General features: G+C 39.3%; 5 protein-coding genes and 1 non-coding gene across 6 annotated transcripts; 3 read left to right on the plus strand and 3 right to left on the minus strand.

The window, feature by feature from the left end:
* The first annotated feature begins 580 nt into the window (after positions 1–580).
* Positions 581–2,009, plus strand: LOC101311323 (protein SRG1-like). Its single transcript, XM_004288724.1, has 4 exons — positions 581–829; positions 1,021–1,268; positions 1,357–1,684; positions 1,773–2,009. The coding sequence occupies exons 1-4, from the start codon at positions 581–583 to the stop codon at positions 2,007–2,009; spliced, it is 1,062 nt and encodes a 353-aa protein (XP_004288772.1).
* A 389-nt stretch (positions 2,010–2,398) lies between these two features.
* On the minus strand, positions 2,399–5,562 carry LOC101311619 (arogenate dehydrogenase 1, chloroplastic-like). Its single transcript, XM_004288725.1, has 4 exons — positions 4,457–5,562; positions 3,380–4,337; positions 2,705–2,956; positions 2,399–2,598 (listed from the first exon to the last, which is right to left on the minus strand). The coding sequence occupies exons 1-2, from the start codon at positions 5,560–5,562 to the stop codon at positions 3,401–3,403; spliced, it is 2,043 nt and encodes a 680-aa protein (XP_004288773.1). The 3' UTR covers positions 2,399–2,598; positions 2,705–2,956; positions 3,380–3,400.
* A 711-nt stretch (positions 5,563–6,273) lies between these two features.
* LOC101303836 (pyrophosphate-energized vacuolar membrane proton pump-like) lies at positions 6,274–10,920 on the minus strand. The gene is given in 9 exon segments (XM_004287212.1): positions 6,274–6,864; positions 6,949–7,008; positions 7,097–7,507; positions 7,694–7,714; positions 7,716–8,025; positions 8,108–8,194; positions 8,418–8,797; positions 8,887–9,461; positions 10,631–10,920. Coding segments are annotated over 9 exon segments (2,298 nt in total). The 5' UTR covers positions 10,881–10,920; the 3' UTR covers positions 6,274–6,660.
* Positions 10,921–13,420: 2,500 nt separating this feature from the next.
* On the plus strand, positions 13,421–15,801 carry LOC101304122. The gene is made up of 4 exons (XM_004287213.1): positions 13,421–13,667; positions 14,397–14,440; positions 14,650–14,953; positions 15,065–15,801. Exons 1-4 carry the CDS (start codon positions 13,598–13,600, stop codon positions 15,373–15,375), a joined length of 729 nt encoding a protein of 242 aa, XP_004287261.1. The 5' UTR covers positions 13,421–13,597; the 3' UTR covers positions 15,376–15,801.
* A 298-nt stretch (positions 15,802–16,099) lies between these two features.
* LOC101311910 lies at positions 16,100–19,120 on the minus strand. Its single transcript, XM_004288726.1, has 2 exons — positions 18,774–19,120; positions 16,100–18,563 (listed from the first exon to the last, which is right to left on the minus strand). The coding sequence occupies exons 1-2, from the start codon at positions 19,118–19,120 to the stop codon at positions 16,100–16,102; spliced, it is 2,811 nt and encodes a 936-aa protein (XP_004288774.1).
* A 3,164-nt stretch (positions 19,121–22,284) lies between these two features.
* Positions 22,285–22,357, plus strand: TRNAK-CUU. Its single transcript has one exon. It is a non-coding gene; the product is annotated as a tRNA-Lys (tRNA).
* Positions 22,358–25,345: the final 2,988 nt, after the last annotated feature.

Genomic DNA, 25,345 nt, shown 5'->3' on the forward strand with positions numbered 1-25,345 from the left:
ATACAGGGGTAATATCTTAACTTTCTTTGACTCGAGAAATATCAAATATCATAGATTTGGGAGGAACATTAAGTTTTGAGTGGAAAAATAACCCTAAATTGGTTCTGTAATCCCTGACTGAAAACAATCTAAACAAAGCTCCATTATTGATTCACTGGACAACAAGAGAAAACAAAAGAATAAAAAAAAAAAAATGTAACTCAATTATTCACATAAAAACATACCTCAAGGAGGTTTCACTTTCAAAAAGCAACTCAATTACCACATGCCTCAATTACATGGAGGTTTCAGGAATAGAAAACAAGAACCCAAAGATGATCACATGCATAGTTCATATGATGACGTACATGCATAGTTCATAAGCTGAGTCATGACTAGCTAGCCAACATTTCAGAACCCTACACTAGCTGGCGTATTCCAGAAGTGACCCTTTTTATTGGCCTATAAAATTACCCTCTATCTCCCTCTCTGAATTCATCAACAAGGAAATACTTGTGTCATTTGCTTATCATTGAAGCAGCAAGGCACTTGCAGCTAAATCTACAAAAACCTTTTACAGAATCCACACAGAAAGAAAGACATGGCTGAATCTTCCACTCCTGCAAAGTTTGAGTTATTAGCAACCAAAACTGTGCAAGAGCAACTCACTGAAGTAGAAATACTAGTACCACAGAACTACATTCTCAAAGATGGAATCCCACTTCCAGATCCTTCTGTTGAGTTGATGGATATTCCAGTGATTGATCTTGGTCTCCTTACACCTTACTCAGAAGGTGTGGAAGAACTTGACAAACTCAGATCAGCTCTTCTTACAGGGTGTTGCTTTCATGTATGAATTCAAACAACTTGAGGAACTCTTAGAAGTTTGTAAAATAGAACTAATACCAAATTCTGTGATGGTAGACTTTTTATGTATAACAGTTGTGTTTGACTGTTTTCTAGGTATAGTCCAATCAACTGTGTTTGACTGTTTTATTGTTTTTGTTGTGAGGCTGCTTATTGTGTTTGACTGTTTTCTAGGTAATAAACCATGGAATGACAGCTGAATTCCTTGACGAAGTCCGTGAAATCACAAAACAGTTTTTCGCAATTCCAGTGGAAGAGAAGCGGAAATATCTGAGGGCAGTCAACGATTTTGAAGGATATGGGAACGACATGGTACTTTCAGAGCAGCAAACACTTGATTGGACTGACAGACTATACCTTACTGTATATCCACCAGACCAGCGCAAGTACAAGTTTTGGCCTGAAAATCCCATATCTTTTAGGTAACATCTATGGTCAGAACTCAGAATTCCCCTATTTATCAAATGATTGATAGATGATTGTTGATCCTTCGAATGATGTGCTCTGCAGGGATACTCTAGACCAATTTACCAGTAGGTCACAGGTCATAACAGAAACTATCCTTAAGAGCATGGCGAGGTCATTGAATTTGGAGGAAGATTGCTTTATGGACAAGTATGGAGAACAAGGGAAAATGGAGGCTAGGTTTAACTTCTATCCTCCATGTTCAAGGCCTGATCGCATCCTCGGATTCAAGCCACATTCAGATAGTTCAATGATCACCATTCTCTTGCAAGACAAAGAAGTGGAAGGTCTTCAATTTCTGAAAGATGATCAATGGTTTAGGGCTCCCATTGTTCCTGAGGCGCTTCTCATTAATGTTGGTGATCAAATAGAGGTAACTAAGATTCTAAATGTCTTTGAATGTCAATGTTTTGGTTGTGACTATCTAACTGCCATCAAAACCTGGTCTTTGTGATTCATAGATAATGACTAATGGACTGTTCAAGAGCCCAGTGCACAAGGTAGTGGTAAATGGAGAAAAGGAGAGGATTTCTTTCGCTGTGTTCTGTTTCCCAGATTCAGAGACAGAGATTGAACCCTTTGATTGCCTCATCAATGAGTCACGGCCAAGGTTGTACAAAAAGATGAAAAACTACGGTGACACCTTTTTCGAATACTACCAGCAGGGAAGAAGACCAATCGAAGCAGCAATAATATAACCTTCGGTATGTATAAGCAGCAATAATATAACCTTCAGTATATATCTCATAAGTCAAGAAGACCAATCGAAGCAGCAATAATATAACCTTCAGTATGTATCTAAGCAGCAATAATATAACCTTCAGTATGTATCTCATAAGTCAAGAAGACCAATCGAAGCAGCAATAATATAACCTTCAGTATGCATCTCTTATGACTTATGAGCGTACCTGAAGTGAATAGTTTAAATTTGTATTACTGAAAGTATGGTGGCATCATGTTATCTCTTATGGCTTGTACCCCAAGATGAATACCTTCAAGTTGTATTACTGAGATGATGGAGGCATGATTCCTAAGCAGAATTTGTTATTTCTGTTTTCTTTTATTTTATCTAAATTTCGTTCTAATTGGATGAAGAATTGAAACTAGATACGGGGAAGTATAATATTAAGAAAGATCATGATCCAAATGAAGCTAATGATGTAAATAGACACGAAAATTGTTAAACAGGAAAATCTTATTCATAGATGTAAACAGAGAGCGAGAAACAATACATACAGGAGCATCCCTTGACAGTTGACACCAAAATCGAGCTCCACGTCTACTACTCTAATAAAGATACAACATCACCAAATAGTCAGTACCAAAGAAGATGGGAAAGCCAAAAACCTCCAACAGATTAAACACATCACGACTTTAGATAATGTCTTCTTACCGATCCATAGTCGATCGCTTTTTCAAGCAATGCATTCCCCTTAATAACTCAGTTGTCCAGTATTGCTCAAGAACAACGAATCCCACCATCTCTTCCTCTATCACTCTCTTGAACAACTTGAACCACAGCGTGCTCCAGAAGTCGCTTCAGATAAAGCTTGTTGTGGAACCAACTTCAAGCGGCTTGCAGACTGGCAGCAATGTCTTCACTGATTGATTCCCATCAGGTGCAGTGATCATAAAGCTCATCCAACTGGAACCCACAAACCAAATGATTGTTAATTAATTCATCGATACAATTCAAATATTCCATTTGCTCTCCAATAAAAGAAGATTTGTGATCTCCTCAAAGCTGCCATGCAACTAAGAAAACCAATGAACAAGAGGAGAATAGGTAATGCATCTGGAAAAGTCGAAGCCTCAGTTCAGTTACTTTCTAATTCCATACTGTTGTTATAAGTTACAAGTTTATAACACTTATAATGATACTAGGATTGGAGACAACTCCCCTGCTAGCCATACTATAAAGCAATTCAAAAAAGACAATTTAACAGATGCCTTCAGGATTTCAAATATTCATTTTCCATCACTAATTTATGAGCAGATAAAAATCATAAAATAAGTACAGTATATTCTCAAAGAAAAAGCTAACAGTCAAAAAGCAAAATCCACTTACAAATTAGGTGCAAAGGTGGTTTTAGTTGTTCTGAATGTTGAGAGCCTCCAAAGAAGATGTAGATGCAGATTCATTCTCTGATGGTGTTGGCAACAAATGTTGAGAATCATCTTCATTCTCGAAAATCTGCTTCCGTGAAACACCATGCAAACGCCCAAAAAGCTGTTTTTTTAATGCTTCAAAAGCATTGTCCAGCCTCTTTAGCTGCTCCATTGCATTTGCATTGTACATGAACAATCCATAATAGAGATCAAAGCTATCTCCTGCTGTATTCTCAACCAAATTCAACAAAGTCTTGTAACCTTTTGTATTGACCGGCGTCGACTCCAAACCCAACTTTTCCAAAATTCTTCCCATAGTGTGTGTGATGAATTGTGACCCTGCCGCATGCTTATCATGCTCTTCGCATGACATTTGCACCATACGACACCCTTCTTGAGCAAAAATATCAAGAAATTGATCACACCTTGACACCCTTGATTCTTCATTTCCAATCCTGACCCTATCATACACAAAAGCAAGACCATTCCACCCATTTTTCCCACTTTCTGGTCCAAACATAGGATGTGTGCAGAGAATATCAAAATATGGAGGCAACCTTTGAAGAAACAGGCTTCTCGGAAATTCCTTCACAGATAGAACATCAACAAACAAAGTACTCCGCTTCAACCTCTGAAGAGGGAGTGACATCAGAACTTTCTCGGTGGAGAGAATCGATGTGCAGAGGATTATTACTTCTGGATGCTCCTCACAAAAATCATCTGCATCCGAGAAGTAAGAAACACCCAACAGTCGAGCAACATCAGAGTAGTCTGACCGCGAATAGGCTAGAACCTTGTGACCTTGGCGTACAATGGTTTTGGCAAGGAACTGACCAAAGTTGCCAAAACCAACAATTCCAACCCTGAGCATCGAATTGTCGTCTCCAGAGCTATCCAGAACATGTACTTTGAGGGGTCTAAACATTACAATGAATACATTTCGTTACAATTAGTCACTGAACTAACACATTCCACTATCTAATAACCTAACAAGTATACATGTCATAAAGCAGAGGACGATGCATTGAAATCTTACCTCCCAGCAATTGAAGAACGCACCAATGCAGCGCCATTCTGATTCACATTCTCCTCCTGCAACGGCCTCACCTTCCCGGCATTGCCAAACAACTGGTTCCTCACAACATCATGCAGCCTCCCGAAAAGCTGCGCCTTCAAAGCCTCAAAAGCCGAGTCCAGCCTCTCCAGCATATCCAGCGCATTCTTGTTATACACAAACAACCCGTAATACAAATCAAAGCTGTCCCCTGCAGTGTTCTCCACCAAATCCAACAATGTCTCATACCCTTTGGTATTAATCGGCGTCGACTCCAGCCTCAGCATCCCCAGCACCCTCCCAACAGTGTGAGTAATAAACTGCGACCCCGCGGCATACTTATCATGCTCTACACAGCTCATTTCCACCATCTTACACCCTTCCCTCTCGAAAATGCTCAAGAACTTCTCACACCTCTCAGCCCTGGAGCCTTCTTCTCCGATTCGGACCTTTTCGAACACGAAATGCAGCTCATTCCAGCTCTCTTTCGCGCTTTCAGGGCCGAACATGGGGTGAGTGCAGATCAAATCGAAGTAGGGCGGAAGCGCATTCAAGAACAGAGCTTTGGAGAATTCCTTGACGGAGAGGACGTCGGCGAAGAGCGTGCTGCGGCGGAGGCGCTGGACGGGGAGGGAGGAGAGGACGGCGGCGGCGGAGATGATGGAGGTGCAGAGGAGGATGACGTGGGGGTGCTGCTCGCAGAGGTCGTGGGGGTCGGGGAAGAAGGAGACGCCGAGTTTGGCGGCGGCGGCGGAGTGGTCGGAGCGGGAGTGGGCGAGGACGGTGTGGCCTTGGCGGGTTAGGGTTTTGGCGAGGAACTGGCCGAAGTTGCCGAAGCCGATGATGGCGATTGTGAGGGTTTGGGAGGAGCGGAACTGGGCGGCGAGCTTGGATTCGTAGTCGAAAACCTGGGCGGCGTCTAGGGATTTGATTTGGAGACCAAAACGGCGTCGTTTTGGGGTTGAATTGGGGGTGTGATAATAAAGGTGGGAGCTTTGGGGGTAAAGGTTGGGGCTTTGGGGGTTGAAGAGGAGAGAGGGAGTGGGGATGAGTTTTGGAGGGAAAGGGTGGAGAGAGAGAGGTGGCATTGTGGAAATTGGAGAAGAAAGAATAAGAAGAAGAAGAGAGAAGAGGTCTGAAGATTTCTCAGACCCAGGTGAGATGTTGAAGAAGAAGAAAAGAGGAGGGTGTGTGTTCAAAAATGGGGGGCTTGGAAATTTGGGAAGCTTTTGTTTGAACTCCTAGAGCTCCAGGGTTTTATTTTTATTTTATTTTCTTTTTCTGTTGGTATGCACGTTTTGTCACGGCTATCATCGTGCAAGGTTATGAGCTCGACTTAAATACGAGACATTTGAGTTGTTGAGAAATATCGTGTGTCAGGTCTCCATAATAAAATTTAGAACATAAAAAGCAATGAAGGCGTTTAATTGCACGAAAATTCTTATGCGCACCAAGAGGGAACCGAACAATCAATATGTATTATTTTAATTCGATCAGCCGCGTTACATTATCATGCATATATACTAATACCGTTAACAACCCAAAAAAAGTAGTTTTAAGTGTTTCCAAGTTCTAACACAGGAGATGAGGACCCGAGGTTAAAGAAAATGTACTGTTGTTATAAACACTTAATTTGATCGGATCAAAAATAAAAATGAAAGAAAGAAATTTAAGATGTCTAATCTTCTTTCGATCTTCGCATACAATGATTTAAAGACTTATACATTAGATCATTAATGATACAAGTGCACCTTCATACGTAAGCCGAAATCACAAATTCACAATCGAAACCAAATAGTGTAAAGAGAAGGAAAAAAGTTCCACTTACCACAAATATATAATTGAACTAGTAAACTTTTTTATTTTGTTTCTAATATCATGGGAAATGCAACAGTCAAGAGGTTTCATATATCATCATCATCATTATCAATTTCAATCACCATTCCACGTTACATCAACCCCTATGACAAAGGGGGAAAATTTTCAGGCTTTTCCCGTCAATTCTAATCTCAGAAACTACTGAAAAGGCTAAAACATGTCCTACAGACCAATAAGGTGACAAGGTGAAAGGATCGGCTGATGGAGGTGAGCTTGATAACGTCCGAGAATTGGGGTGAAATGCGGCACTTGATGGGGAGAGGGGAGCTTGGACTACTTCTCGCTTGTCTGATATCTCGGGTTTTCATTTAGAGCTTGAAAAGGAGGCCACCGTGTGTGGCGAAGAAAGGTGCAAAGACAAGGGACTCGACGGCCATGAGCTTGATGAGGATGTTGAGAGATGGGCCAGATGTGTCCTTGAGAGGGTCTCCAACAGTGTCACCAATGACAGCTGCTTTGTGTGGATCTGAACCCTTGGGACCAAGACTCCTTGCGTGTTCAGAAGCTCCAGCCTAAAATGATTGATAGAAATCAGACAAAAGTGTACAGAGCAAAACTAGAATATGATTGCTAACCAAAAGCAGGAAATTTCTTACCTCAATATACTTCTTGGCGTTGTCCCAAGCACCACCAGTGTTGGATGCAGAGATTGCGATCTGTAAATGTAAGGGTGTTTAGTTCAAAGGTGATCATATGCAATAGCATCAGCAAAAGCTTACAAACCAGACAGTGATGAAGAATTACCTGTACACCAGAGACGAGGGATCCAGCAAGGACACCGGAGAGAGTCTCCACACCAAAAAAGATCCCGACGATGAGGGGCGTAAGCATGACAAGGGCACCAGGTGGAATCATTTCCTTGATGGAAGCATCAGTAGAGATCTTAACACACGTAGCATAGTCAGGCTTGGCAGTACCCTCCATGAGGCCAGGGATGGTGTTGAATTGCCTGCGTACTTCTTCAACCATTTTCAGAGCAGCACTTCCCACACTCTTCATTGTCATGGCAGAGAACCAGTAGGGAAGCATTGCACCCACAATCAAACCAATAAACACTTTTGGAGTCAACACATCAACTGTTGCAATTCCAGCACGGCTCACAAAGGCACCAAAGAGAGCAAGGGACACGAGAGCAGCAGAGCCAATTGCAAAACCCTATACATAGAAGCACATAAAACTCATGAGTAACATCCACATTTTGATGATAATTTCAAACTTGTTTTCAATAACAATGCACAATTCAGAAACAGTATAGAAGCAACTGGAAACATGAGAGAGAAAGAGAGAGAGAGGGAGAGAGAGAGAGAGAGAGAGAGAGAGAGAGAGAGAGAGATACTAAACCTTACCAATAGCAGCTGTTGTTGTTTCCTGCAGCATCAAGAGCATCCGTTCTCTCTCTGATTCTGTGGCTCATGCCTGCCATCTCAGCAATACCTCCAGCATTGTCACTGATCGGACCATATGCATCAATGGCCAATCCAGTCGCTATGGTGCTAAGCATTCCAAGGGCAGCTATAGCAATACCATACATAGCGGCAAAGCTAAAACTAACATAAATACTAATGGCAATGGCAAAAATAGGAATGATGACTGATTTGTATCCCAATGCCAGGCCAAAAATGACATTAGTAGCAGCTCCTGTCCGGCACGAATCAGCAACATCTTGCACGGGGCTGCAACAGAATTTGAAGCAAATGTCAGATGAAGAGACAATTAACACCATTTATAGGGAAATGTTACTAAGTATACAGTTACCTGTACGCATTACTGGTATAATACTCTGTTACAAATCCGATGATAAGTCCAGCCCACAAACCCACACACACACATAAGAACAGTTGCCTGCAAAATGAATAGTGTTAAGAGACTCAACAATAACTAAACAATCATGGGATCTAACAAGTACCTGATATACAGGTAAAATACAAAGACTTCCATACGCATCAAAAGTGATCCCATTATTATTTCACATGGCTTAAACTAAGATTAAATATAAGGCCATAGATATGAAGATTTAACAGATTGTTGATGACACTGATTTAACAGAGAAAGAAGCAGAGCTTACCAGTTCTTAACAACTTTCTGGGTTCCAAAATTAAAGATGGTGAAGGAAGAAGGAACAGAAATCCATGTAACGATCGCAACTCCAACAGTCATCAGTACAGTGGAAATAATGAGTTGCCTCTTCAATGCTGGCTCAATTTCCTTTACAGCCTTGATCTCAAAGAAATCAGTTGCGAAAAGGGTGGTGATCAGACAAACAATGATACCAATGGAACTGACGATGAGAGGATATAACATTGCAGTTAACTCATGATTGATCCCAAATGAGGAAATTGAAGCAACAACAAGAGCAGCACATGATGACTCAGCATATGATCCAAAGAGGTCAGATCCCATTCCGGCAATATCCCCAACATTGTCCCCAACATTATCAGCAATCACCTGCACACATGGAATGAATAAGTTCTGGAAGTGAATAAAAAGCACATTTCCAATTTTTAGTCAATAATCTAACAGCAGCTAAGCCTTACAGCTGGGTTCCTTGGGTCATCCTCAGGAATATTCCTTTCAACTTTGCCAACAAGGTCAGCACCAACATCAGCAGCTTTGGTATAGATGCCTCCACCAACTCTGCCAAAGAGAGCCATAGAAGATCCGCCAAGACCATAACCAGTTATGGACTCAAAAAGACCACCCCAGTCCTCACCATAGTACATCTTGAAGACAAGGATCACAATGTAAAGAACCAATAAACCATTTGCAGCAAGGAGAAATCCCATAACAGCACCTGATCTAAATGCAACTATAAAAGCCTTCCCAACACCTTTTCTTGCCTCCAAAGTAGTTCTGGCATTTGCATAAGTAGCAATCTTCATACCAAGGAATCCAGAAACCACTGAAGTTATAGCACCAAGCAAAAAGGAAACAGTGCTGAATAAGGCAGTTGCAAGAGCAGGTTTGCACATCTTTGTTTCGTCATTAGCACATTTATGGCCACTAGTGCTAAATCCCTCCACAGAGCCAAGGAAAACGAATATCAAGATTGCAAATGCCACCATGAAAGCACCAACATATTTATATTCAGTGTAAAGAAATGATGTTGCTCCTGTAGTATAGAATCATCAAGATGTTAGTAGAACCTAAAAGAGATCTTTTGACCAAAAAATTATGGTAATTTGAAGTTGTAAACCAGTAGCTTGATTGAAAATTTCAAATGAAACAACAGAGAGCAGTGCATCATACAGCTGAAGAAATAACCCTACCAAAGAAGATAATTTCCTTCACTAAAAAAAATGATACAAAAAAATGATTTGAAAACTTGAGCTAAACGACCAATCAAATTTTAATCACTGTAGATACCCCTATAGCACATGTAAAAAACAAGGAAAAAAAACACTCTTTCTTTCTTCTTCAAAACCTCTTTGCTATATACAAAGCCATAACAAAAGATCGTATCGTAATATGTTCCTTGTTTCTAAAACCAGATAAGTTATGAGACCTGAGAAGTGTGAACGAGCAAAGGCTACTACTCTAGCAATAAGAGGCCACAGACTTCAGTGAACAAAAATATTCATTCCAATAAATCACAAATAATAATGATTGAACACAACAATAATAGTCCTATAATCATGTAACAGTGTATTGATACCCAAAATGGCAAAAGGTCCAAAGCCTCTAGTACAATATTAGGAACACCCATGTGCACTACCTTAACACTCAATCAAATAAATTTATGTACAAAAGACAATATGATGAATCAATGTTGATATCCAGATAATGCTATAATACTAAGACCATAGAAAATATAACAGGTGGTCCTGAATAAAAATTAAAATAAAATAAAACCAATCGGTGGTTCCAGTATAGGGCACCATCTTCGATCTGTGAACTCAAAACCAAACGAAAACGACGTCGTCGGATCTAAGCAGACACCGAAAACTGAAAAAAGACTCGAACTTTACAGCACTCTGTTTCCACCAAAATATGAAAGACTCTGTTTCTGCCAAAGCTCAAAACTTTTAAGTATATAAATCAAAATTTAGACCAATTCAACAAACCCACAAAGCTAAAATCAGCAGCAAACAAACCAAACGACGTCGTTAGATCTAAGCATACATCACATCACTAAAAAGACTCAAAATTTGAGGACTCTGTTTCAGTAAACTTCACAAGCTCAAATCTTTTAGAACAGACACAAACACACGAAGGACGAAAACCAACGTTGGATCTAAGCAGACACAAAATTCAAAGACACAGAGTTAGAACAACATGGACCTTCGGAGATGGCGTTCTGGATTTCGGCGCACTTCTGAACAACGTTGTTGTCGTTAACACCCTCTTCCTCCTCGATAAGGTAATCGTTGTAGCCATTTTTTCCGGTGGAGTTAGAATTGGAGTCTCTCGCCGGCGAGAGCTGAACACGTGACACGTAGACCCACTGGAGCAGAGAGAAGACGATTCCGACCACCGCGCAGAACGGAATCAAAATCTCGGCCCCGAGATCTGGGAGAATACTCGCCCCCATAGAGCTGCGCCGAACACGACCGAACCGAAAGAGAAACAAGAACAAAAGGAAGACAGAGAGTTTGATTTGGACTGTTGTGTTTTGTGTTTGAGTGAATACGAGGAGGTTCGTGATGTGGGTGATGAGGGTTTATTTATAAGAGAGTGACATGAGAGTAAGAGAAAGGATAGGAGTCATAGGACTGACTCACCAGATTTATTTATTTTTTTAGGAAAATGGTGAAAATTTAGAAATTAGAGTTAATATTGGTAATATTTTGGGGTTTTAAGTAAAAATGCCACCTCACTCAGTCAAATCTTTTTTGCATTATCTTGTTTTCCATTTCAAGAAAATCATGCCTAGTCCTTAGAACAAATCTATTGAGATCCTAAATATGTTCCTAACGCGTATAGACACCGTGGCGAATATAAGAAGGAAGTTTATATAATCGATTTTGTACGTATGATACGGAAGTTAAAGCATTTAGCATACCTATATGTCGTTTTAAAAATATTTTTTATTTTTTTACATTGGAGATGATTGAGCAAGTTTTCTAGTTTGATTCTAACTCAATCTCTTGATCTCTCACTACTTGTATTAAAAGAATATATATTGTCTAACAACTATTGTGTTTGATTTTCTATATGTATATTACAAGTAAATTTCAAAGTTTTTAATACATTGTTTGTGTCATACCATACAAACATGTAAGCATTTGCTTTATAATCAAGTTATATTGAACAAGAGAAACATATCTTATCGATTATTGTATCTACATTGTTTGTATACAATAAGCTCTAAGATATTATGGTGACAATGCTCTAAGCATTTGGCTTCGATTAGAGCTTATTTAGTGACAGATCAATCCACCTAAAAACCACGTAACAGGCTGGCTTCAATTAATGTCATTTAGTGGACTGATCAAATTTGGCTTAGCATGGACACCATAATATCTTAGAGCATCTCCCACCATGCTAAGCCAAATTTGAACAGTCCACCTTCGATTAAAATTGACTTCGATTAGAGCTTATTTAGTGACATATCAGTCCACCTAAAAAACACATAATATTTATTACTCACAAATTCAAAATTCTTTATATGATGGCTTACTTATTGACATACCTAAACACCCACATTTTCTTGATGTATGGCAATTAACATTAATCCTAATCTAATGACCAAATTAATTGTTCAAAAGAAGATGACCAAATTAAAGGAATTTGTGAGATTTGTCACAAGATTTGACACCATACCTTTCCCTAGGGCCTAGGCCAAGGAAGTTGCTAATGGCGACAACACAACAATGCCGAAAACGACATCTCCAGAACAAAGCTGACATGTGTCGTTGTCTGTGTAGCTTGATGTGGTAAAATGACCGATTTAGCCTTTCTTTAAATGTGAAGAAGATGAAGAGGAACTTATTCTATCTAGATAGAGGATAACTGAGCAAAGAGAACGTATTCGAGACGCATTTATTTCGTGCCCCCATTGTCTTTTCCTTCTTTACACTTCTATTTTATCCTTCTCCTTTTTTTTTTTTTTCTTTTTTTCTTTTTTGTGATTCGAATTTTTGTTTATTTTTAGCTAACTTGTGAGATTCGTGTTTGATAAAATATCACTATCAGTTTATCTATGTCATTCATGATTTCATAATCCAATGAATTATTGGCCCACAATTGATGTGAGGAGCAGGTCCATGAAGCACAATGGGCTTTGCTATGATGGAGACCTTGAGAATGCTATGTTTTGATTACATTGTGAAGTATTGTTAACGTAATCGGTATGTTGATATGTTGAGTCCCTTATGAAGATTAATGTAGTTGTGTTTTTGCTTGCAAGTATAATGTTGTCATTGTGAGGTGTAATGTGGGCATCCAAAAGGGCAGTTCATAAATGATTTTTGATCTTGTGATGAAATTGTAACTTAGCTAATTGTGGTTCTTTGTCATTGAATGCATGAGACTATATATAGTTGGTTGGTGCAGGTTGGACCGTGCCATTATATGAGGCCAATAGTTAGCATAGGGCCAAAATTCAGCCCATACCCTTAAACCAAAATTTAGGACCAAATCCACCTAGTATTTTTGGCCGGATAGAAGGAGAAAGTAGATTACAAATTGTTTTCAATTGTGAAAAGCAGAGGAATATGTTAGGCTGAACTACACCGGATCACACCATTGAAACTCTGGTTAGCAACTTAAACACCCTTAATGCTTTTGTATCGATTCATTGCCTTTATCAACGTACGCAAAGCAAAAATTTATTCAGTTCTCACGAAAAAATAACATATAACGTTTGAGTGTATTAGTGCATGATACAACTTTTACATTTCTCAATTACATCGTATCATCGTAGTTCTACATTCTTACGACCAAGTATTAAAGCTCTTCATAAGCTCAAAGATTGGTCTGCGACATATTAATGTATCGATATGTAAGTATACTGAATGAAAAAACTAGTAATTAATCGGGATGAAGATAAAAGGTTCTGGAAACATAGAAATGATGACTGTCCATATTTCCTTCCTCCCTATAAATCTCGAGCACGTGTTGGCTTCCTCTGTTCACCAAAACATGACCAAAACGACACACATACACACACTGCTATCTTCCTCTCTTCATGGTTTTGCTTTGATTTTGCTACATTTTGGGGACCGTGCGCTCCGCAAAAGCAACAGTGTCCGCTGAGACCGCAAAGCCACAGATCCAACTAGAATCAGATTTTCATCAACAACACTTATGGGGAAGAAGAGGCCACGCTCTGATGATGATCACACCCCACCCTTTTCTCCTCCTCCTCCTCCTTCGGGTAACACCCTCAATTCTCTCGTTCTTTTCTTTACGTTTTCCTTTGTGTGTTGACAATGCTCTAAAAACGAAGAACCCAGATGAAAAGGAAGCAACTTTTTGTTGAAACATTAGGTAAAGCTTGTTTCTTTGATATGGCATTCACTCAATTATGTGTGCTGTGTCTTTGTTTTGTGGTTCTTGCTCAAATTGAGCCCAGTTTGGTTTCTTGAGAGGTGAATGGTGTTGGTTTCTTGATCAAGTTTTGATCTTTCTTGATGTTGTGTGATTGGTGTGGTGCTGTTTCTTTGGTTTCTTGGGTACTAGGCTCATTTGGGTTGATGGGTTTTCTTCTTTTTAGGATTTGAGTATGGTTGTGTTTCTAGTTCATCAATTACTGAAGTAATGGGGTTCTGTATCTGTTGCCCTGTTGGATATTGGGACTACAATTACAAGTTTGCTTTTGGTGTGAAATGATCCGGCTCCTTAAACCCTCCATTTGGTGAAGGTTCAGAATGTCTTGCTCAATTTTGATATTATGTTCTGTCTGTATGTAACGATTTTGATTAGGCCAAAACCTCCAATGGTTGAGGTTTATTCAATTCTAAAGTGTTTTCAGATATTGCATTCATGTCTGGTGTAAGAATTGACTGATGTTTCAGATTATGAGTTGATACTCACTTTAAGATGAATGGCATTTATGCCAGTAAGTGAAATTCTAATAATCAGGTTTTTCTTTGGGGTATTGCAGACATCATTTCATGTTCTTCAGGAATGGAATTAGTGTCGGAAGAGGTTAGCAATCTTTTCCTTTCTTATTCATATAGTCATTTGGTTCCTGCTACGGAGTTGTTATTGTGGTACTTTTGTATGCTACATTATAGATAATCTCTCATCTATAATGATCCGATTGATATTGTTTAGTAGAAATTGCTGTCAGTGTTTTCCTAATTCATACTGGGAGAGAAATAGTTATTATTACTTTTTTAATTCTACTTGTTCAGAAACAATTGCACCCGGTTGATTCTGGTAAACATCTAAGGCCTCTGTCTTCTGTACTGGATACTACCGGTACTTCTTTGAAGCTACTACATGCCCACCCTTCTGCTGCACAACATCATCAGAGCCTTGGCCGATCAACGTTTTTTAAACGTTCACGTCATTACTATGCCCATCAATACTCTCGGCGTAACTCGGGCCATGTTGCCACTGCATCAACTTCTCGTGGAAAAGGTACTCCTTCACGTGAAGAAAAGCTCTCTTATAAGTTGGCTACTCAATGCAGCGCTGACTCTGGACGTCACTCAGGTCTCTTTTCTGCTGTCCTCCTTTTGAAAATCTTCCTTTCTTCAGTAGCATAACATCTACAATTTGGTCACAGTTTGCTTGCATTAATTTTTCTTTTAATTTTTTTCCCAGAAATCAAGGAAAAACCCTTTTTCCGGCCGGCCAGAATTAGGTCCAGTTACTTGGTAATGGATGCTGCCTCAGCTGATCCAATGAAGATGTTATGTGGGATTTGTCAAAAGCCATTGAGGCGCAAACCTTTATTCCTTGGGACCACGCTGTCTTCTACTGAAGTCTCTGTTGTTGCAGTGTTAGTTTGCGGCCATGTTTACCATGCTGATTGTTTGGAGCAGAAAACAAGTTTTGAAGAAAGACGTGACCCTCCCTGTCCTTTGTGTGTTGGGTTGTTGCCCAAGATCGAGGATTTAAGAGAGCAGGTTTAGAGAAGTTGGTACTTGGAATTTGCAAGGATCCCTCAGGCGGAAATGTGTTTCTTGAGAGTTCATGTCATCCTTGTAAACTCTCTGGCAAGTTAGCAACTTTTATCTGCGGCCATGTTGTCGTGCTGACTGTGTGAGCTGTGAGCATGTTACAAGTTTCAGAGATATTTTTGTGCCCTGCCTGCTCATTGTTGTGTGCTCCGAAAGTTTACAGAGGACAGTAGTATTTTGTAAAGATGTTAATTTTGCACCATTAATAGCTCGATACTGATTGTCTAGAATCTAGATTAGAAGATCCACAGCTAGATGGAAACATTGGAACTGTTAATGCAGGTTGTATTCAGTACTTACTGACTGTTAGAAATTCCTAGCAGATTAGAGGAAGCGACTTTTTTGCACTATTCCAAGTAACAAAATCTAGCTCATATCAATTCCTGGTTGCCTATGAATATTAGAATTTCAATTTTCATATTCACATGTTCATCGAATGTACTGTAACCTCTTTCCTGCAAGTCTGTAACAGGTGTGTGCATACAGTATTGCGATTACACATTTCATGAAGAAATTCAAACGCTATAAATTGTTTTAAGTTTTAACTACTCAAAAACAAATAATTATCTGTAGTCAAACCATAAACCTAATATATCTGTACATGGACTCGCAAGAAAATTGAGCCTCAGAAGATGAAGAAAGTACACCAGTTCTCAAGTAACTTGCAAATGGAAACCTAAGAGCCTGCCTTGCATGTAGTTTTATTATGTCCCGTTTCCTTGCAGTTTGAGCAAAACACTTCCCTTTTGGCCACACCTTTTGTTTTCTTCTGGTTTTCCTTATCATGGCTTTGTGGTCTGGAGATGGAAGGAGGAAGTACATTCTCAGCTTCCGATTCAATTTTATCGCCATCCAAAGGCTTAAAAGGCACCGCCACAGGGGTTATGGATTCCGAATAAGTTGTATGATAGTTGTCAACTTTATAGTATCTTGAACAAAAATCATACGCATTCCTACCTTTGCAGTTGAAAACAGCAATAGCGTGGCAGCAAGGTAGCCCAGTTGATTTCCAATCCAGACAACTACACTCCCTTTTGTTGAGATCCACAACATTGATGGAATCATTGTGAACCTCAAAAAGAGTATCAGTTGAAAATAATACTTTAAGGCGACTTGCTTGTAGAATCTTTTCTTGCAGTTTTTCCTCCTTGGATGGAGTAAGCTGTGTAGACCAAGTGCTTGAATCAGTTCGACGAGTGTTTAACAATTCCATCAGCTTAGAGCTTAACACTTCTATCTTCCGTATAATGGGCAATGCTCGCATTTCCTCTATCCAGTTGGCGTATGTCTCTGCAATGTCGACAGTAATATGATTGTAGTGCTCACCTCTGAAAAATACATTTGTCCAACATTCTTGTTCAATCTGGACGACCCAGTCATAACCTTGTGATGAAACCTGTTTAATTTGATCCATAAAATACTTAAAACCATCAAGTCGAAGTGACTGGGCGGCAGCCATGAAACAAGTTAGCAAAGAACCCTTCCCATCTTTATGAAATGGCGGCCTTAAGTTTTTCTTGAAGCTTCTTAGAAGGTGGTGCATAGAGTAGCCATGCTGAGCATTCTCAAATACCTCAGTCACTAATTTCTTCAGCCCTTTCTCTCTATCAGAGACAATAGTTAAGGACTGTGTGGTCGAAACAGATGATCTTAATTGCTCCAGAAACCAACGCCAGTTATCATCATTCTCAGCGTCTACTATTGCAAATGCAACCGGGAATGCACCATCATCCCCATCCAAAGCAGTAGCTGCAATAAATGTCTCATGGAATTTTGATCTTAAAGGCATAGAATCAAGAAAAAGAATAGGTCGGCAACCATTCTGAAAACCATGTCTTGATGCATGAAAGCATTCAAAGAGACGCTGAAATCTCTTATCCTCACCAGTGAAAAGCCTAATATTACTACCAGGATTTGCCTCTGCCATTTTCTCACAAAACCAAGGTAACTGGTTATAAGCTTCTTTATAAGAACCCATAAGTTGTTCCCTTGCATCTTCAATTCCACGCCGTACTTGAGTAGAGTTCACCGTAATTCCAAAATCCTGAAGAATGCTACTGACAATTTCTTTCGGCTTCAGATGTGGATTATCAGTTAATCTGTCTTTAATGATACTAACTAACCAATTTTTTTTCGGATGATAAAACTTCCATGTCTCCCTTTCACATGTATGCCTTTTCTCCATCTTCTTTACCACAAACTTTTCCAAAGATGAGTCCCAGGATGCTTGAATTCTCCAAGAACAGGCTTCAGCTATACATATGCAACTTGCACGGTTAGTGTCGTTTTTCTTGAACTTATACATAAAACGATGAGCAATGGCATATTTTTGCAGTACATCGCGAAATTCATTAACACTTGGGAACTCATGTCCAACTCCAGTGATACCATCTTTCCACAATGTGACCAACTCTTCAGACAGAACATCATTTGACGGGCGTAGAATGTCCTGATTATGGTCAATGCTATTACACGGCACAATCTCCTCTTCCTGATCCTCATTATCAGTTTCTGGAGCAGTTTTAAAGTTGAGAGTATTCTTCTTCCTGGACACAGAATTTCTTTCATCCCCAATATCCTCATTGATAGAAACAATGGTAGGGCCATCTGGACCAATTTTCCATGCAGCAGTGCGCCTTCGTTTCTTAACGGAATCAGCAGGGGTGCAGTCCATATCAATTATGTCCAAGCTGTGGACACTTGCATCAGCAGCAACAGAAATGGAACCATTTGGAGTGGAACTAATAACACCAGCAGGGGTAGAGTCCACACCATATATGTCCAAGCTGTAGATGCTTGCATCAGCAGCAAGAGAAATGGAACCGGTTGGAATTGAGGTAGTAGCATCTGCATGATCAGTAAAGGCAGGGGAAATGTGAGCAGTATGAGTCAATCCACTTGGGCTTTGAGTCCGTTCTTTGTCAGATACAACAGATCCTGCTTGTTGTGGAATAGGACGAAGGGAAGGGACATCTGGAGTAATATTTGAAGCAGCAGGAACAACTGTGGTATTAACATTACTTGGTGCAATTGGTGAATTAGCTGCAACAGGACGATTAGCATCAGCGTGAAAAACAACAGCTGAAGTACTGGAGGCAGCAATAGGAATCACAGAGTCTGCCACTTTTAACCCACATGCCCTGCAAACCATTAAGTCATGCTATCAATGCAAGCAAATTTTTGCAACATGCCACAATTACCAGTCGATGTTCATCATCATACAGCATAGAGGGCATTGCCATCACTTTTTTCTAAAGAAATTGTGATATCAACGTCCCTCTTTAATCAAACTGGTTTAGCAGTAAATTTCAGTAATTTAGATGCAGGTAAACAAATAACAAAGACGATACCTTTTTAGTGTGTTTAAGGCTTCATCACCATCGAAGCCAGCTTTTCCTATGACAAAAACATCACCAGTTACTGCATTACCATGGAACTCATACATCCTTTTCAGGTCCCTATCACTGGATAACGTGATGAGAGTTCGCCTATTTCCTGGTAGAAAATACTTGATGGACAAAGATTTATACTCTAAATTGCATATTTCAGCTAACTTCAACTTGAGATCATCAAATAAGGTTTCATGATTGATATCTACAGCATGCGCATCCCCTCCAGTATAGCACATGGTTCCATCATCCTTCTTGACAAATTCGCCACCCCACTGGCAGATTAAGATAAGTTTTGCCCTCACCATCACACTGAACTCCAACCATATAAACAAAAGAATGAGAAACTCAGATAAAAATATATGACATTCATAATTCAGTTTTCAAAACAATACAAGATTACTACAATCTAATAACCATATGTATGTACTAAGGCCATGTTTGCAAATGCCAGTTAATTCTGTAATCTAACAATGCAGTCATTGACCAAATAAGCTAAAAGCAACTACAATGCTAATATATATACATAGATATGAACACAATTTTATTACATACACAAAGCAAAACCCAGTTCAAAACCTTAATGGGAGCACACACTAGAGACCTGTCACAATTCAGAACATAATTCTAGCACATGGGTTATCATCCTTGATCAACCTTACATACCAAATGGAGACATTCAATGTATTTCATGGTGGGTCAACCCAAACAAAGTCAACAATCCAAACCCAGATGATCATCAAATGCACAATTCAACAAAGCAAGCACCTTTTTCCCAGATAGACATGAATATCAAAAGTCCGAGACCCTGACTTTGATTAGTACACTATTTACTGATTTGACTAGTTACATGAAATTGAATTGTTACCAGCAAAGAATTGAACTTTTTGGGTTTAGGGAGAGAGAAGAAAGGGTTTACCTGCAGAGGGGGTGGTGCAAGGTGTGATACTGCAATGGATGGAAACCCTAGAATTTGGGGCCTTCTGGAAATAAGGATAAAAGAGGAGGAGGATGCAAAGGGTCGTTTAGACACGAAAGTTATAAAAACGGGGCTGAAAAGGAAAGACTGTTTTGGGCCACAATTAGGTCTGGGCTTCGATTACTTAAGTCACTGAATTTTTTTTTGTTTTGTTTTTGTTTGCGTTAAGTCTCGTTCACTAAAGTGATTCGAGAGCATTTTCAATATACATCATGTATCTTCACATACATACATGAATGATCAAGATTAGAGGAAATAATATAAAAATATAGTGATCAAACATATGAATTATTATGAACGGTTTAGATTGCGTCGTGTATACAAGAAGTTCCTAAGTGATACATGTCAAAGTTCAAAGTTCCAATGGGAGACAAGGTAAGAGACATGGAACTGAGATCATCATGTCATGGCTCTCGTCTCATATTGCCTTAAGAGGAGATATGATATCGAACATTTAATCATAATCTTATTGTTAGGATTTTCTCTGATTTAAATATTGTGTTGCTATGTGAAGTGAGACCCATACAAGTGCAAAAGAATATGGTCACCATATTAAGAAGAGGATTATAAGTTTGATTCGGTATTAAAGAGATGATGTCAAAATTTCTTTCTTAACTGCTTTGGTTTAATTCTTCTTTTGTGCACACCAGTCAGGGGTGCCAATGAAGACGTCGTAGTGTCAGCACTCAGCGGGTTGGGAAGTTGAATTGAGTCCTAGACTTCGAACTCGGGTACACAACAAGCCTAATCAGCCCGTCCACAGTTTGTTTTATTTGCTCAAGTAGGGATGTCAATTTCTTAAATTGAAGAAGAAAATTAGCTAGGAATGGCACTTTGTGTCTGTATTTGGATAATCTATGTGACTATATATGGGTAAAATTTGCAAGATTGAAGATTACACTTTTCATTTGACACAAAAAAAAAAAAAAAAAAATAGTTACATGTACGTGTTCGAGTACTCATCCCTTAGATCATATTGAAAACTATATTGAGTAGTAAGAATTGGTGCACACAACATCCTAAGAGTTTTTTTTTTTTATTAAACACAACATCCTAAGAGTTGCTCTCCTCTCATCCCCTGTGTTTGGATGACCCCTGAAATCCCTATGATGAGTATATAGTCAAGCTAAGCAAATCAAATTCCCCTTGTGTCAACTTCTCCGGTGTCAGCTCCGCATGTATTTGCTCCTCTTGTGACACCTTTGATGTCAGCTAATGTAGTTGTTGCTCCTCTTGTGTTGAATGCTAATTCATAGTGAGAAATACCCTTTTTCCTATTATGAGTGAAAGGGGATATCATTTTCCCCCGTTTTCATCCATGTAAATGCTGAGATCCACATCATTCTCATCCTTACAAGCCCTTGACGAACTATCGTGGATGAGAATGACGTGGATCTCGGCATTTAGAGTGATGACTAGGATATGGACTGGATATTGGCAATGCCAGCAGCTAATGCCATGTATCACCACAATGCCATTGTCCAAGATGGAATTAACCTGGACCTCTCACTCAGATGATGTCCTTTGCTGAGAAGAAAACAATAACTAATCACATCGTTATGAAGAAAACAATAATTAATCAAATGAGGTTATATAACTCTAAGCCGTATTTCTAGTATATAGATCCGATGAATGTAAATTATACTTATTACTAATCTCTCTAACCACCCGCTCATCTTCCTCTTCATTGAGACACATGTACGCTGGTTTCTGACCGTTTCTCCATCTATATCAGTTTATAGAGAACCCAAGATGTTGTGCACATATCAGAAAACTAATGAGGTTTTTTTTTATAGGCGAACATGAAGATTCGAGAACGAGTGGTTTTGTTAAAACAACGAGCGTACCGTCGGTTTTACAAAAACAACGGGTATTTGAATTCAAACACATTAAAAATGAATTATATTCAGTAAGTTTTAATTTTTATAACATTTGTGTGTTTGTGTGAATGAGTATAAGAAATTAAAAATTAACTATTGACAGCCATACCTGGCTGGTTCACATGTTTGTTGTTTCCTTGGTCTTAGCTGATTGCTTCCATCCAATAACAACACCGCATGTACCCCTGCAACCCCACAGTAAATAAAACAAACAACTTTGCACCTTGACCTTACATAGGAAAACATTTCCGTCTCAACTATAATAGAAAGAAGCGACTAGTTTTGATTCCATTAGCTTTATACATGTTTTTCGTGAGGCCAATTTTATGGCTGATGTTATTGCTCATCTTGGTCATTCTACTGGTTCTAATTTGTGTTGGACTGATATGATTCCTAATGAGGCTTTTAGAGCCTTGCTATTTGATATTGTAAACTTTGGATGCCCTAGAGGCTTTGTTCTTTAAAGTTTGTTTCTTCTTCAAAAAAAACTATAGCAGAAAGAAGACATGTTACATTTTTGGTGTTTACAATTTATGGTACTTGCATGATCCGATCTGATAAGCCTGTTACATTCTTGTGAGAAAATCTCGTAAATCAATTGATGTTGACATGTGCCCGTCTAGCTCAGTTGGTAGAGCGCAAGGCTCTTAACCTTGTGGTCGTGGGTTCGAGCCCCACGGTGGGCGTTATATTTTTTTTCACTATTTTTCATCCTCTCTCTAATACACTGAAATTCCTTTGTTTTTGGGAAAAGATAATTTAAATACACTTTATTTTTAATTTTTTTGAATCGACACTGAGATTCCTTTGCTCTTTGGGACTCTTCTTGTATATGCTAATTTGGAAATCATAATTCCTGAGTAACATCAGTGAATTACCTTATCCCTGCTTGGCTGCTTCCACTTGGAAACTCAAAACCTATATCTTCCATAATCTCAATAAAATCTCCTAGCTCTACCAGGATTCATTTTCTAGGAATTTAAATGCATATGCTAAGTAATCAGTGCAAAATTGAATCGGTCTCTCAAAGTTTAATCAAAGCAATACAATTCTATATATATGTGGCTGGTCTCTGAAACGTGGACCATTCTCTCTTACATTGAAATGGGTCTTGACGACAAAGTGGACATGGTTTTGGTAGCCACAGATCAATGCATTCACGGTGATAAGTATGCTTACACTTGTGAAGCTCTGCGCACTCATGACCTTCCTCAAACTCCCTCAGGCAAATACAGCAGTCACCATCCATCTGGCTACTTTTTATTTCATAAAACATGCTCGGATCATCCGGCTCTGGTGAAACCCCGCCGCTACAGACGCCGGTTTCTATGTCTTGCCACTCTTGCGGGCTTTGATGATCCGTTCGACGACGACGTCCTCTCAGCGGAAGTCGGGTTGAAAAAAGTGGCGAAATTTTTTCAAACAAAAAATCCAAGAGGCTGTGCCTAACGGTACTTGAGCAAAGCAAGAACAACAAAATAAAAAAAGCCATAAAGAACCAAAAACTACTGCAGTGGTTATATGCTGATCACTAGGTTGCCCATAATAAGCAGGTGCTGGAGGAGTGGACGACATTCGGACTGGCTTTACTATGGAATTTATAAGAACAAGGATTACAGAAGCTGAGGGATGCGTAAGAAAGAAATAGCTTCTGAGTTTTGAACTTTTGAAGTTGTAGTCAGAGTACCTCCCTTATATACCGAGCTGTGCATGCTGTATTCCCAATTGGAGTGGGATATAATATTCCTACCAGGGATTAGGATTAGAAAACTGTGTTTTTATCTCTTTGATATTTTGGGCGCAGCATCCCAATGGCACTATACTTAATCGAAGATTAAACCACAGAAAAATCAGATTCGCAAATGCTTTAACTGCAAAAGCTAAACCCAAAAATACATCTTTCATCGATGAATGCCAAATGCAAATCATACATTCATACAAATTTCTTGTAAATCTAGTTCTTCTCCGTCGTGCAACAAGTTACTGTACCCCAGACTTGAGGGAAACAAAGGGAACCAAAAAACACTCATAAGATGGTTTTATTTATCTCACTATTGTGGATCGATACTGACACCAATAGACAAGCGAAGAATACAAAAGTGTGCGTATTTAGTATTTTACCAACCAATTAAGAAAACACAATAGCTTGTGATTAAAACTCCTTGGTGATCGAGTTTGTTCTCAAACAGAAAAAAGAAAATCATCTTGGTATAAATCCTTAGATGCAACTAACATTTTACATACGAATACTTCACCATGGATTAGGAAAAATCCACAAGAGGGAATCCCTAGTAAATACATTTTTGCTAAACGACTTCACTCTTCTCCTGCTTTCTACTTCTGCTCTCTCAAGATTGTATGTTCCATACTTTCCAAATTCTCCTGACGTTATTCCAAAGTAGATGGAGTTCTTTTCACATCCTAAGAAACATGGGTTCGGCAATGACTTTACTTGTTCATAAGACAAGAATAAACATTGATAGCCTAAACTCTGCAAATTTTCCCATTTGCCTTCTGCTAAACTTTTCCACAAAAAAGTGTAAATTGAAGGACCAACTTTCATCCTTGAATTTACTTTGTTTCAGACGTAAGATCTCACCCGATAATGACTCCATCAAATAGGTACCACTACCAGATCTGCGGGCAGCAGGGTCTTCACTCTTCAATAGGGCTACGTTGTAAAGGTGTAAAGGTGGGTATTCCTTAAAGTCCCAAACCTTTGTATGACCCCTCCATGTCACTGCAACTAAATGGTCATCATGAAACACAAGATGTTTTTGATAAAAATGCTTACCATCCTCTAACCTTTTCCAGGACATGTCTTCGTCTCCATGTTTATTGAATGCTAGTGTATCGCAACCATATTTCACTACCATGCACAATAAAGTTCTTGTTGCAAGACGGATTGGACGAAATAACAGCTTTAGAAACGCCATCTCCATGTATGTTGTCAGGAAGGGTCTGAGTGCCTGGGATTGGAATGCGCGCCGGCTCTTGTAATCGGGTTAAAGACATGAGCTTTTAATTTTGATTCTTTTGAATCATCGTCTTCATAAAACATGGCAATCCATCCATATGATGAACCAACAATTTTGGCATTTTTGTCAAAGAAATCATAGATGTTCCTAATTCTGTGCTTCTTCTACCCAATGGGATCAAATAAGGAGTGTTTTTGTCCGTGAAGAAAGAGACATATTGGAGTCCGAGGCAACGGAACGGAAGAGCTACATGATTTCGCAGCGGCTCTCCAAGATTGGCAAACGGATTTAAAATCTAGGACGTGTCTAAAGCCAAGGATGTCAAATTCACAAGGTATAAGCTTTTTTAAGATTGACTCTAGAAGCTCAATAGGAAGCTCAGACCCTCATGGCTGCGTGAACTTCACGAGCACCGTCGTCGACATCATCTTCGATCTTTTTTCTTCTTTTTCCTCCGGCAAGGTCGACATCCAACGTTGTTCTTTGTCTGTTTCTTTCTTTGTTCATCACGTCGTCAATCACTATATATCTGGTACGTAGGGGAAAACACAGAAGAGGAGAGCGACTGTGCATGGAGCAAAGCTTAGTTGTGTCTTTTGGATTAGGGTTTATAAAACGAGGTGGGCTGTGCGAAGTCTACCTATACCGGGCCCAGGCGGGTTGAGGGGCCCACCGTTTAAAAAGGACAAAAAAAAA

Source organism: Fragaria vesca, linkage group LG1 (assembly GCF_000184155.1).
Source record: "Fragaria vesca subsp. vesca linkage group LG1, FraVesHawaii_1.0, whole genome shotgun sequence".
Classification (NCBI taxonomy): Eukaryota; Viridiplantae; Streptophyta; class Magnoliopsida; order Rosales; family Rosaceae; genus Fragaria; species Fragaria vesca.

Bases quoted from the DNA above. Each gene is read 5' to 3' on its own strand.
- LOC101311323 (XM_004288724.1), top strand. From the start codon at position 581: ATGGCTGAATCTTCCACTCCTGCAAAGTTTGAGTTATTAGCAACCAAA. The intron at 830-1,020 runs GTATGAATTCAA...ACTGTTTTCTAG, and splicing joins TTACAGGGTGTTGCTTTCAT to GTAATAAACCATGGAATGAC. The intron at 1,269-1,356 runs GTAACATCTATG...TGTGCTCTGCAG, and splicing joins GAAAATCCCATATCTTTTAG to GGATACTCTAGACCAATTTA.
- LOC101311619 (XM_004288725.1), bottom strand. From the start codon at position 5,562: ATGCCACCTCTCTCTCTCCACCCTTTCCCTCCAAAACTCATCCCCACT. The intron at 4,338-4,456 runs GTAAGATTTCAA...TGTAATGTTTAG, and splicing joins CGTTCTTCAATTGCTGGGAG to ACCCCTCAAAGTACATGTTC.
- LOC101304122 (XM_004287213.1), top strand. From the start codon at position 13,598: ATGGGGAAGAAGAGGCCACGCTCTGATGATGATCACACCCCACCCTTT. The intron at 14,441-14,649 runs GTTAGCAATCTT...CTACTTGTTCAG, and splicing joins TGGAATTAGTGTCGGAAGAG to AAACAATTGCACCCGGTTGA. The intron at 14,954-15,064 runs GTCTCTTTTCTG...TTTTTTTCCCAG, and splicing joins TGACTCTGGACGTCACTCAG to AAATCAAGGAAAAACCCTTT.
- LOC101311910 (XM_004288726.1), bottom strand. From the start codon at position 19,120: ATGGTGAGGGCAAAACTTATCTTAATCTGCCAGTGGGGTGGCGAATTT. The intron at 18,564-18,773 runs GTATCGTCTTTG...AATGGTTTGCAG, and splicing joins GCCTTAAACACACTAAAAAG to GGCATGTGGGTTAAAAGTGG.